Source organism: Blennius ocellaris (genome assembly GCF_963422515.1).
Source record: "Blennius ocellaris genome assembly, chromosome: 15".
In the NCBI taxonomy this organism is placed as follows: Eukaryota; Metazoa; Chordata; class Actinopteri; order Blenniiformes; family Blenniidae; genus Blennius; species Blennius ocellaris.
Genome location: NC_137664.1, coordinates 20,266,766 through 20,280,556, shown reverse-complemented (window position 1 = coordinate 20,280,556; position 13,791 = coordinate 20,266,766). Strand labels below are relative to the sequence as shown.

The 13,791-nt window shown below is 42.3% G+C and overlaps 1 protein-coding gene across 1 annotated transcript in view; it reads right to left on the bottom strand.

Annotated features, from left to right (window-relative positions):
* LOC308140133 (voltage-dependent N-type calcium channel subunit alpha-1B-like) overlaps positions 1-13,791 on the bottom strand; it is a gene marked incomplete at both ends in the record, with an annotated part of 213,483 nt that overhangs the window by 18,100 nt on the left and 181,592 nt on the right. Inside the window, 6 exons of the mRNA XM_080509811.1 lie at positions 4,647-4,743; positions 6,497-6,624; positions 6,807-6,957; positions 7,089-7,180; positions 9,069-9,134; positions 10,065-10,181. Of these exons, the coding sequence (XP_080365937.1) occupies positions 4,647-4,743; positions 6,497-6,624; positions 6,807-6,957; positions 7,089-7,180; positions 9,069-9,134; positions 10,065-10,181 (651 nt within the window). The remainder of the gene's footprint in view (positions 1-4,646; positions 4,744-6,496; positions 6,625-6,806; positions 6,958-7,088; positions 7,181-9,068; positions 9,135-10,064; positions 10,182-13,791) is intronic.

Genomic DNA, 13,791 nt, shown 5'->3' with positions numbered 1-13,791 from the left:
CTGCTTTTCTCGGTTCTATTAGTGACGTAAATTGAATGTACTTTAAATTGAGCGTCGGTTAAAAACCAAACAAGCAATTTAAAATGTCACAATGATGACTGCGCTTATTAGCAACAACAGCTCAGCAGCACAGAGGCTCAATTAGAAATGAATCGCTGATTTTTTTTTTTTTTGTAGTAAGCCACTTAAAAATTATTAGCAAACAACGCTCAGCTTGGAATGAATCATCATTTTGATAGTAGATCAGGAGACCTGAAACAAAAACACTGGTCAGCATAAACCCATGCACAGCTGGTGGATGAGTGATTCATGTGAGCATGCATGTCAGAGTTAGTATCGTGTGTTCACAGCAGAGATTAAAGCAAGCAGCAGAGCAAAGAAGCACCGAGACCGACGGCCACTCTTTTCTTCAAGCAGAGCAGAGGTCAAAAAGAAACATAGACAGAGAGAAAGGAAGAGTCTCTGGCAGTAGAAGAGCGAGGAAGAGCAGAGCAGGACCGAAGAGCTTTTCCACACGGGAAGTCTTGTTTGTCACAAAACAAGGAAAAGCAAGGCAGCAGACAAGAGGGCGTCCACATGCAGAGGACGCACAGACTGAAGAACAACAACAACATGAACACAAGCAGATGTGAAGATCCACTGAGGGGAAGTTACAGTGGAGACGAAAGGAGAGAAATCCCTGGAGAGGGCGAGAGAAGAGACGGTGGTGACGCTTCGCCTGAAGACGGAACATAAAAGGAGAGACTACGGGGTAACGGGGACAGTTGTAGCTCTCGGGGTGAGATGTGCTCGTCTTGATGAGAGCGAGCTTTTGAAACGAGCGTGATCAATGGCGAGGTGGCAGAAGGAGGGGGGAAACCAACAGACAAATGTGAAGCGGGAACACAAAATCCGAGCGGCGCTCTCAAATGTCCCGCTGGTCCGTCTGCACGTCTGTGTTTATGTCTTTCCCCCGTCGATTCACAAAAACAAGAGTTCTATTTGGAGACGCGGCCACGTCAGACTCAGACGTTTAGAACTGGGGCAAGGGCAGCGCCGCGTTAACCGTGATTCACTCTGACAGCTGTGCACCACCAGAACCACTCACATTAAGTCTGGGTGCAGCTGAACGGGACGACCTGAGGACTGTTCAGGTGAGGACTCAACTCCGCCTCCGGAAAATCAAGTCAAGAAAACCCTGGACAACGTCTGCTTCACCGAGTGCAGGAGATGATATGAAGAGGGTTGAAATGGTCCAGTACTGCTCAACCATAATGCATATTGCTGAGTAGTTTGGGGGAAAAAAATCCCACTGCATAATGGTAAATATACATCTGAATGCTGTCCAACTGGGAACTTTCCACTTGGAAAGTGGGTCATTTTAGAAAAGTAATCTGACATTCAACAATGTCGAAATATTGTTTATTAATGATACGTTCTGTAATAAATGTAACTAAACTTCATTAGACGAGGCAAAAAAATACTAGATAGGAACCTGATTAAGTTTTAAGTGAAATACATATAACTTTTGCATTTCTGTTTCTAAACTGAAATGTTTTGAAATGTCTGTACCCACATAAAGGGCAGAAACGCTGAAAATGATGTAATTTTATGGTAGGGCCAGTAGTGGGTGCTGTTTATTGTTTTTGTAATAAGAATTTTGTAATGAACAGATGACCAATTTGGATTGTTATTTTGGTGACTGTCAAACATAAAACTACCAAGACCCAGGAGAATGGACTGGGAGTCATGACACTTGTTGTTATTCAACTAGCGCATGTGCAGAATGCACTACACTTTCAGTGGCTCCAAATAACAATGTTGCGTTAACAGACTCTCAAAATGCAACAAAAAGTTTTGGTTTTCACCTGAAAAAAGGCCTTAATCTGTGTTTTTGTTTAATTTGGTTTTAACAATGCTTGTCATTTGTTTGCAAAGACAGCAGCTAACTGTAGATACAACCTGAGATTACGCTGCACAACAATAGTTATCAATTTTAAGATCAATCCTGAAATTGTATGTGTACTGTCAAGATAATAAATCTTTCAATAACGCCTTGGGAAAAATCATCTGGCTTCAATTTCAAACATGTTTTAACATCCATTAGTTGGATTGCATCTATACTGCAAGTGCGTCATTGAATTCAAAGTCAAAAACAACAAATCTCATGATTTATTTCTTTTAGTTGGGCCATGTTCACATGTCTACATTAAATTTACAAAGTCTACAAGAGCAAATCTCCATGAGTAAGATCTTGTCTCGTTATGGTCCAGCTCTGGGGTCGTCATTCCCGGAAGCTTCTTTTTTTTCAGTGCTCAACACACAATGCTTGTAATTTGACACCAGCTTCACTATCTTGCTGAGGGAAATGTGCCAAACCCTGAGCGTTTGTCACGAAGCATTACTTTACATGGCAATAATTTAAATATTCAATCTTTGATTTAGGTTTCTTTTTAAAATCAAACAGGGATTAAATATCAAGATTCCTGAAACTCGAATGAAAACCAGTGACATTCCAGATCTCTTCAGTGAGGAACCCTTGGCATTATAAACATTTGAAGCGTCTGAAAAAAGACGGAAATCAGAAAAATTATTGCAAGTCAAGCTATTAAATGTTGAACTCGCTTGTCGATCCTCCTGATGTTTCTCTTCTTCAGCTTTCTAACTTGAACTTGTAATGGTTGCTGGGCAGATGGCGAATGCTGAATTCATCAGAGCTTGTTTGAAGCAAACAGCCACCTGCTGCTGGCAACAGGAGCGCCAAGGCAGCCGTGCGAGCCAAACAAGAAGCAAGACGAGGTTACAATGAGATCTCAGGACTGATAACGGTTCTAAATGGGTTTAACCCCCCACTCACATTATGCAGACATGGAATTACTGTCATTTAACTAACAAACTGACAGAAATATAAGTCGTTGCTGTGTAAATGTAAATATTTCTGAAATGAACAAACAAATGATGCATTTTTACAATATAATTTGTCATACTGTTTTTTTGTCCCCCACATGCTTCAGATCTGTTCTAATGTAATCCAGTGTTGCATGGCCCTGCAGTAAATCAGTGCAGCAAAGCCTTGCAGACCAGGCAGCGTCACAGATGAACAGAAAGAACATCACAACAGCGGGACAGGAGATATCAACGGCAACACACTAACAGAAGCCTGGAGACGTTTGACAGATGGAAGCAGGAACCAGCAGCGACTACGTGAAGGGAAGGAGGAGGTAGGTGGGAGGGAGGAGCAGGCGAGACAAGGGGTGGAGGAAGGAGTCATTCTACCTTATAGGCGATTCGGGGCGGGCATTTCTTTCCCAAACCTAGTGGAGGAGACATGTCGCGAAGCATCTCGTACATATCGCGGTAAGCCATGCGGCCGCTTCCCGAGGGAGAGGTTGGTAGGAGGCCGTGGGAGGAGGGACGAGGAGTCCCCAGGTGAAATAGAGGGAGGACGGAGGTACGTGGCAACAGAACGCAGTCGAAAACCCAGAGGAGAGAATGGAGGGGGTAGAATGGGGGATAAAAAAAAAAAAAGAGGGAGACACAGAAATCCCTATTAATAAGATTTCCAGGATATCATGGACTGGAATGCCATCTGAGTTGAATGTACAGATTCAGGAATGGATCCCAGAGGAAGAAGAAGGGAAGATGCTCCGGAGGATTCCCTGCATCAGAGGGAAGAACCCTGAGGGACGGTATGTGTTTAGGAATGAGAGCATTTTGCTAAAAGAAGTACTCAGCTTAAGAAATCTATGTTAAGAAACACTGTCGAAAGTCTTGAAATAAGTGACTCTGGAAGATTTGCAGATGTTATTGTATTTTTGTAAACAATGCAGGGTCATTCTTTGGAGCGGATTGGAGACTGACAGGCGGTTACTGTGTTACCTACAGTTTAAACTATCACCATGGCTAATGTATAACCACTGCTTCAATTCAATATGCATGAGTAGGAATCTTTACAGACACATTGGCGATATGCCTTGGCTCATTGGTCATTTGGAATAAAATGACCGATATATTGGAATATATACACATCTGTATTAAAAAATAAAATTAAGCAAAGGGTATAAAAAAAAAAGAAAGCGAGATGATACAATCCTAAGCCTGCCCACTAAACAAAGAGTTTATGACAGTTTGGACAGTAGATATGTGTTACATTCGAAAGCTTCTTTTATGAAGTCCGGATGTTGGTTTTTAATATATCTGAAGTCACTGAAGCATAATTTTGAAGCTTTTTCTTTTTCTCTCATGATCACAGAATTCAGCTTCAAACAGTTCCGAGCCACCGTTCAACGTGTTCGACAGAAACTAGACCTTCAGCTGAGAACTCCCTGAAGATGCTCTTTTGTTTCTGCATGCTAAGAGACATCAGCAGGAACCAGATCGGAAACAAAGCACACAATGCTCTCTCTTTTCATTGCCTCCTGTGTTTGGACAGCTTAGATATATCAGAAGGTCACTTCATGACTCCTGTTTGAGCCTGACTTGCTGCATTGTTTCCCAAAGTGTCCGTGGTTACCTGCCAGCCGGTTAGTGGAGGGTCGATGGGCGTTCATATGCATATGTGTGATTGAGGTCATTCCCTGGCACCGCAGGGAATGAGAACAAACAGTCTGAAACCATCACAGCGCCCCAGTTTGAAACCAAACCGGGGACTGTGTGGGAGTGCAAACCTTATAAGCCACCCTGCTGGGGCACTTCTTCCCCAGGCCCAAGGGAGGCGAAATAAAACGCAACAATTTGTACATATCCTGATAGCAAATCCTCCCGCTGAAAAACATAAGAGATGTTGTAGAGGTTAGGTCAAAGGTTTAGTCATCACGCCTCTCATCGTCTGGCATCAAGTAGCCTATATTCACATTCACTCAACAACGTTCAAGGCAACAATCTTCAAACTCTTTTTCGGTGTTTTTAATGACTATGGCCCCGTTTACACGACAATGTTTTGAAGTGAAAGAAGACACATTTTTTGAAAATGGCATCCAAAGTGGAACAAAGCTGCTACTGCGCATGCACGAGTAGATGGACAATAATGTTTGCCTCCAGAGTGTCATGACTCCCAGTCCTGATTCTCCTGGGACTTGGTAGTTTTACAGTTGAGTTACCAGCAACAGCAATCCAACTTCCTTGTCTGTCCATGACTGTCCGTGTATTACCGTCGTTAGCGTTTACAGCGTATTGCTCTCTGTGCCTATGTGTGCGTGGTTTCATTACTAAAACAAGCACCGACTCATGGCCTGGCACACTCGCTATTTCATTTTTACAAATGCTGTGATGTCGACGAAAAACCTTTCTTAAACAAAGTGTTTTCAGGTGAAACGTTGTCGTGTAAACGGGCCTGGATCTCCTCCTCTCTTATTGCTGCACTGTTTGGTTTTCCAGCCACACGGAATGGAAAACAGGAGCGACATGCAGCAGGTGGTTGAGGGAGAACTTCAGAGACATGTCCAGGACTACAAAATGAGGCCAGCTGACCTTTATCAACCCCACCATCATTAAACCTCAGATACATTACGTTGGGTTATACAAGACTCTACATCAGGGGTGTGGAATGTTGGATCTCACCATGTTGACAGTGATGGTGCTACACTCCATTCACAATGCCGTTGGTTTGTAATTCTGCTTCCTCCAATCTGACACACGGAACTTGAAATTGGTCAAATTGCCTCCAGTATGGAAAAATAAGTCTTATCAAATATTGGATAAATTGGATGCAGTCAAAGGCTGCTTTTCTTTCTTTAGTGAAGAGGCAAAAATAAACTCATCTAAATGAAATTGCAGCATACCAGCAAATGATGAATTTAGTTTAGTGGCAACGAAACATTCGCCGAAAAACTAATGAATCATTAAATTAATTTCCTCATTTTAAATCCACGAGAACCAATAAAATCTGAAGATGTTGAGCTTTAAATATACCCCGACTGGATGCACTGATGAGCCCAAGCATTTGAGAATGTGCTGAATTCGAGTGTCGACACTGCTGAGAGCAGCTCATTTATATTCAAAGAAGTAAATAATTCCTCCCCCATAATGTCTGTCAGGTGATGGCACTTTCCCATCTCGCACCTCTCGTGGAGTCCTGACTCACTGACAAGAGCTCCCGCGAAGCCGGAGTTACAAACTTAATGAGCCTTACGTAATCTGAGACAGATTACGCCTCACAGAGTCGGGGTAAAACGCGTCGGGCTGGAATAAAGGATGCAGACAGGGATGACGGAGGCCGATATTTCCTGACGTGGATGGAGGGATCGAAATCTCACAGTTCTGGAAAATGCCAGCGTATCAGCTGCTGAGAGCTGAGTGGACTTGGAGTGGAATGCTGGATTTACATGAATCACTATGGTCAACGGGGGGTCGGCGGGGCTTAATGTCATCCACCCGTTGCTGCTAAAATGGTATTTTTCTCCAGTTGCACATCACCGAGTCATCCTGCTGGAACGTCGGAGTCAATGTAGGAGCTTCCTGCTCTACCTGCTGTAATCCCAGACAACCCGGAGGATTACCCTCCAGCTGAAGTACTTACCAGGCCGCAGGGTCGTACTCCGCCCACACGCGGATGAACTCGTCCAGGTGATGAGGCCCGAGGATGGAGGCGTCCCGGGTCAGGTACTCGAAGTTGTCCATGATCACAGCGACGAAGAGGTTCAGCATCTGGCAGGTGGAATAGTCGAACATAGAAATGCTGAGGTAAAGTGACACATTAGTGACAAACAGGCGCGTAAGAAACCTCTAGAGAGTAACTCAGTGAAGAAAACATGCAACCCTTTTAAATCTCTCTGCAGTATTATAAAAATCCGTGAATAGTCCTCGGTTTTCCTGACATGGACACTGACCAGGAAGGAGCAGAGGAAGATGAAGGAGACGAAGTAGAAGTAGGCAAAGTCACTGCCGCAGTCCTTCTCCGTAGTTCCTGACAGTTTGTCGCACGGCCGGTTGCTGAGGCACGCCAGCATGATCTCGTGCCAGGCCTCGCCTGTCGCACTCCTGAGGGTCACGGCGAGGGAGCACGGGCAGGAAGTACGTCACAGACGAGAGAGAAGAGACATGTGGTACAGCTGTTTATAGAGTCACGGGTTGGAGAGCAGGTTTTGGGTGATATTCAGTTGGAGAATCACCTGAAGAGAAGCGTCAAGGCCTGGAAGAAGGTCTGGAAGTTGTTGTGGTGATTGATGGCAGCGTCTTCGTTCAGCTCGATGTTCCCGAACACCTGAGAAACAGGAGAACACGTGGTGTTAGAGGTTAAAAAATAGGCAAGACAAACTTTTTTAAAAAAATGTATAATGTCCAGAATTATGATTATATGATTAGAATTATGTTCAATAAAAAAAGTTGCAATGGCAAGAAGTAACTAACCCAATATAACCCCTTAACGATGTTAATTCAAATAATCTTGCTGAAGAATAAAGCTCAAATGTCAATATAAAATCAACTTTTCAAGATAGATTGAGAACGGAGACCATTTAGCAAAAACATATACCTTATCTAAAATAAAAGATTTTTCTCAGAATAAAGTCAATATATAACAATAAAGTGAACAAGTCCAAAATGCAATGAATAATTTAAAAATAATGTGTACATGTAGAAATCACCCCCCCCCCACCAAAAAAAATATATTGTTCCTTTTCTCCTGTTTCTTTGACATTAATTGTGATTTCACTTAATTCCTTCTAAATTCAAATATATATTTCTTTCTTTGCATTGTTATATCTTGCCTCTTTGTTTATCTCTGCATTTACTGTCTGCAGCAACCAGAACGAATTCCGCATATTGTGTTAAAACTATACCTGGAACTAAATTTGTTTCTGATTCCGATAATAGTAAAGGAAAATCATTAAAAACAAATGCTGTTATTGAAGGTGAATTTACCGAGTTCAGGAGTGTCAAACATATACTTATTATTATTGACTTTCCATTATGGTGGCTGTAGATAATTTCCCGACAGCCAGATTTATGTTGTGGTTTTTGAATCACTGGTGATCCACTGGAATTTTGCATTAATTATAGCGCAGAGTTATACATTCAACATGAAATATGAAAAAGCCTTAAGAGTATCTTATTAAAACTAAAAGAAAAGATGGTTTCATTGAGAGATAAAGATAAGAATTAATTATGATTCCTTCCAGACCAGCAGTGTTCACTGTCTTTTCGTTTACAAGAAACAAACAAATAAAGAGAAATAAGTGAAACACGTGTTTTAAAATATAAGTTATTGTAAGTGTAAAACAGAACAATTATTATGACAAGCTTCAACACTGAAAACATGTTTTACTCTTTTAACAGACAAATAGAAAAAAACATGTCCTCTTCAATTTTAACACGTTTTAATATTAAAATCTCAGGTTCATAATTTCTGACATTTACACTTTAACTTGATTTTATTCTTGGAAAAAAAAAAAGAATATATTCTCTTGATATTTGCCTTTATTCTAGAGCCTTTGTCTTGTTTCTGGACGTCATGATTGTCTTCACTTCAAACTTTACTTGCAACCATGTTAAGACTGTATTTACACCACGACATTTATTGTGAAAACACCTTGTTTTTGCATTTTCCTTTCAGAAAAGTTTTGAAAACAATGGATGTTGTCCTTGGGAAAAGAAGGTAAACTGAAATCAACGTAGTTTTCATGTTGGGCCTCTATTTGATGCTGTTGTTTGTCCACACATGCAGCCGGTGTTCCTGAAACTAAGTTGTTTTGGTTCTTTTTGCTGCAATTTTGTTGTTTTGTCTGTTCAGAAATTAGAGAAATAAATGACTTTGTGTTCAACCAAAATCCATCTGGCTTTTATGTTGCGTCGTCGTCCTTTTCCCACTTCAATCCAGGATGGTAACAAATCATTCGTAGTGGAGGACACGAAGGTGTGCACCAGTTTTTCTGCGGGTTGTAAAGCAAGTGTGGAATGACGTTTAACAACGTTTCTGAGATGGAAGAAGGCTTTCCTGCGGCGATCGATATGTGCATCGCAGTTAAACTGAAGGTTGGATTGAATGTAATCGTGTGTGAAGCAAAGTTCTACACTGACACGTTACCGAGGAAACAACATTTCCAGTCCGCATTGCTGACTGGCGACGTCGTCGGTGCAGCGTCACAACTCACCTGCATTCCAATGATGGCGTAGATGAAGAACAGCATGGCGATGAGGAGGCAGACGTACGGGAGAGCCTGGAACACAAATCCATTAATCATGGTGAAAAATGGTCGAAGAGCAGAAACAGACACTTTTCTCTCCCTCCAAACACTCACAGTGCACCGTGGCTTTGCTTTTTCCACACACACACACACACACACACACTCACATCTCCACAGAGGACCAGCCCCGTTGGAAGACATTACGGTGTTCTTTGAGAAACCCCAGCACTGAGGCTGACCTGCTGGTCCATTCATTTACCCGGCTATTTATACCACAGGGAGGAGGAGGAGCAGGAGGAGGAGCAGGAGGAGGAGGAGGCCAACATTTGTTGTACCGGTAATTAAATCGCCACCTTCTAACAATCCGTAGCTTCTGTCCATTTTCATTGAGCTGAAAAGCTTTCACTGCTGACATTAAACCTGCTATAAATCCTCTGGGCGGCGGCCCCGGCACTCTACATTTAACTCAACTCGTCCCGCGGGGGCTCAGAGAGCGAACCGCTGCCGTCTGCCGACACCCGCTCAGTTCGATTCTTTCACTAACAGGAGGAATTCGTCGACGTGTTGTTGAGACTTTTAGCTCTCCGTTTGAATTCTCTGCGATGCACTTCTAACCGTAAATCAATCTGGCTCACACGGACATCCTGAGTGGATCTTAGATCCTGTTGATAGGACGTTTCAAGTGAAAATACATTGGTTTTTTTGCGTTTTCTGCTCAAAAAAATGTTGTGTCTATGCAGAAACGTTTTGAAAACTGTCTGTTTACTTGGAAATGACGTCGTCCACCATTTACACAGAGACAACCGAGCGCTGTCCAGTTCTCAAGCTCCACTTGAGCCATTTTCAAAAGCCGTTTATCGTGTAGACGGACACACACACAACTCAACTAAGGTCTCGCGTTTTCACTTGAACGTCATGTATAATGAGGCCTTACGGATGAATTTGTGTGTGTATGGTTCTCACCTTAAAAGACTGAACGAAGGTCCACAGCAGGATGCGGATGGTGTAGCCCTGGCGGAGGAGTTTGATGAGACGTGCTGCCCTGAACAACCTCAAGAAGCTGAGGTTGATCATTTTGTCCTGGAAAAGAGGAATTCTGTGAGCTATTGCACCTTTTGTGCAGAACCAAAACTGTAGCTGGAAACCGAACTGGAGATCAGCTGAGCTGCAGCTTTTCATGGTTCACCCGTTAGGACCTGGTGGCTGATGTTAATTTGAGAAACACGCGACTTTGCTGACTCTGTATGACTTTTATTTATGTCACGACTGTTAATTGCTCAGTTCTCAACTGTTACACGTTCAACAGTCACAAAGTTATCACACATGTTCAAATGCTGGTTAATGCAAATATTAATTGGCCGCCATATGTCAGCCACTCAGCCACGAGAACATGTTAAAAATAACCTGCTGGAGTATTCCTGACTTTTTACTGTGTGTAATTTTGATCTGTTGACTGAACCATATGTAGCCTTCTCAGACACAATATCCCATGTGAGGGTTATTTTGGAAGTGATGGTGCACCGTAGGGTTGAGAGTGCAATGCTCAGACTGGTTGTAAATGAGAGAAAAATAGAAAGTCAAGCAATAATCTCTCATAAGAACCAAAGTATGCAAAAGGCCATCCTGGGTGAACTACGAAACAGCGGAGGGCGCCATCAGGGACCCTAAATCTGAGGCTCACGCAGACTCATCAACACAAGACGGCCGAGAAGTCCGTGTGTCATTGGCTTCTTTTATGCATCTCAGTAGATCTGGGAGAGGCTCAACTCCTTCCTTCTCTCACACGTTACCTCATCGTCTGTGTACCGCACACGCTGGAGCTCAGATACTCTGGCGTGCGAGCTGATCCATTAACTAGTTTTCTGATTCCATCAACACTTTGTTTATTCTTTTGTTCAGTTTCAGGCCACTTGTGTACGGTGGCCTGGAAGTGAACACTTCAGAAAACACTACCAAATAGAGAAAACACTTATATCTCAGCTCGGGACCTCACGTTTGACCCCCCCCCCCCCCCCCCCCGGTCTACAGTATGTGGAGGATCAGTGTGAATCTACAGTTCATGTTGTTACAAGAAGAAGACCAAATGAGGTTCTACTTGGTTCTGAGTGGTCAAGAGACTTTAATCAAATAGTAAATTATATTCATAACACTTTGACATACGATCGAGCAAAGAGACGTGAGAATTGAGTTCAGTTCTACAAACTGAGCCACAATTGCTCCATCATGAGAATGGTTTATGTAGACCGATTCGCACGCTTGGACGAAGTTTGTTCACCTAAAACAAAGAATAAGAACCACTCATTTATTACTTTGGCAAATGGAAAATTTCATAAATGAACTAACACAGTGAGAGGGTGAAACACAGTTTGCGTAGACTTGTCAAGGTCGTTTTCCCATACATTTATGTCCTTTTCAGTCAAATCGCCTTGGCAGTTCACTGTATTAGCAAACTCATATAGGCCAGTGACTCCCAACCTTTTTCTTTATGTAGCCACATTTTTTCCACTGTAAACTTAGACAACCTCCCACCGCATCGCAGGGCTTGTTGGACTGATGTCGCTTCAGTTTGAATGGTTTTAAACTTCCATTCTCCAGTTTTTCAAACCACAAAAGATGCGTTCAGCTCTAATCTTGTCCATTGTTTCTGTCAAACTGTGTTCTATGTAACTCTCTTGGTTCATTCTTTTTTTTCTTTTTGACAGATTCATTGTTCTCTTTAGCCTGAAGTATCGCCATTTTTCTTCCTGCTGCTTCACTGTTCATGTAAACTGTTGGTTGGAGATAGAGCTTGAATGGAGAAAGAATGTCAACAAAACCTTGATCGAAACAAAACACGCATTTGTAGGATTATTCAGAAGCTTCTCAACCTTCCATCAAATATTCAATGTTGTATGTTTTATTTCAGATATTATGTAAAAAAAAAAAAAAGAGAATAATAATCTGTGTTTTCCCATCTAAGAAATCATTTTTCCAGTTTTTCCTGAACCACACGAAGTGATGATGGACTGTGTTTCATTGTTGCATGGAAGGTCTGAAAATGACGGCGTTCAATCAGCGTCACACGTCTTTGACAGCGCTAAAGATCAGACATTGTATTCCTGTCATGTCAGGAGAGACAGCAATGTCAAATGCCGTCAATTTTTTTTAGGGCCATTTTCTGCCAACTGGAGTGTGACAGATGAGTTATTTACACACTGCAGGTTCTTTCAGTTACAAAGGAATACATAAGAAGATTATAATGAAAGAACAGGGAGAGACAGAGAGATAGAGAGAGGTAGAGATATTGGGTTTTGTCCATTATTTCTTTTAGTTCCACCCAGTTTGATAAATTACATCACCAACTTGGCTCATGGATACAAATGTTTGATAGTTTGTCTTAAACAGCAGGACGATTCTTGCTTTGAACTCCCTGCCTTCTTCTTCTTCTTCTTTTTTTATGGGCTTTTTCTGTTTCTGCCGGCGTGTTTTGTCTTTGAGCTTTTCGATCACCTCCCACAGTCCAAATACATGCAGGGCAGAACAAACTGGTGACTCCTAATTGGCCGTCAGAGTGGCCGGGGGCCTGTTTAATGGTTATCTGTCTCTCTGTAGACTGGTGACCTGTGGGGGGAGGATCCAGCCTTTTTGCCAAACACAATTGAAAAAGTGATAAAAATAGAGCAGAACTGGTTGAAGGAAGCCAGTTCATAGCAAAATAAAAAAAAAACCTCCATCTGACTCCCTTCATCCAAACAGCACAGATGGCGATGACTAGATCATTTGTATGAAAGTCTGTGTTTCCCTTCTCTTTCCTTCAAACATTTAATTAAATTTGAAGGGTTAGGTACTTGCACTGCAAAAGTTCCAGCCTCAACAAGACGGGGGAGTCTTAAAGCCCTAAAATATTGATTTACCAAGCACAGAAAATGTGAGATAATGCAATTTAGAAGCAACACAAAGAAACCGCTTTGTAAGATTTCGCAGATTCAGAGCCTGTGATCTTTTTATAGCTCAGGATTTTGATGCAATCAACAGAAACTGCAACTGTCGGTTAGGATTAGACACGTGGACATGCAGAGCTTCTTTGCTCTGCAGTGTGCATTTTAACTTTCCATCTTACGAAACTGTAATTGCACTGGAAGGTCTTGTAACAGATCGCAGAGTCCTAATAGGTCGTTTTTCTTTTCTATCACGTCTCATTAAAGATTCAGTAGGTAGACGCTTTAAACCGAGGCTGCGGGAGCGAACAAAACACTGACGGGGGAATTGACAAAATCAGCGGCCAACAAGAAAAGCCACTTACCGTCTAGAGGTGTCAGATGTGACAGAGGGGGGCAGAGTGAGGGCACAGGCGCCAGGAAACACACAGCAGAGGATGGAAACAGTGAAAAAGAAAAGAATAAAACCAGAAGGAAAGCGAGAGAAAAGAGACAGAAAAGAAGACTAATGATCACATGAAGAGAAAGTCACATAGAGACTGACTTCACCAAGAAAAGCTACAGTAACCCGCCTCAGTCTTCCAACCAAATCCAAGACGTTTTTGTCTCGTCTCTCGTCGTTTTTTTTTGAGGAAGCAACACAAGCGGTTCCATGGGTTTCATGCTGTGGCTGCTTCTGGTTTCATTACCGATTGTCGCGATATTTATTTTTGTTTGTTAATTTGCTTGATCAAAGGCTGAGGCTACGAGAGCATAGCAAAGCATGACTTCTA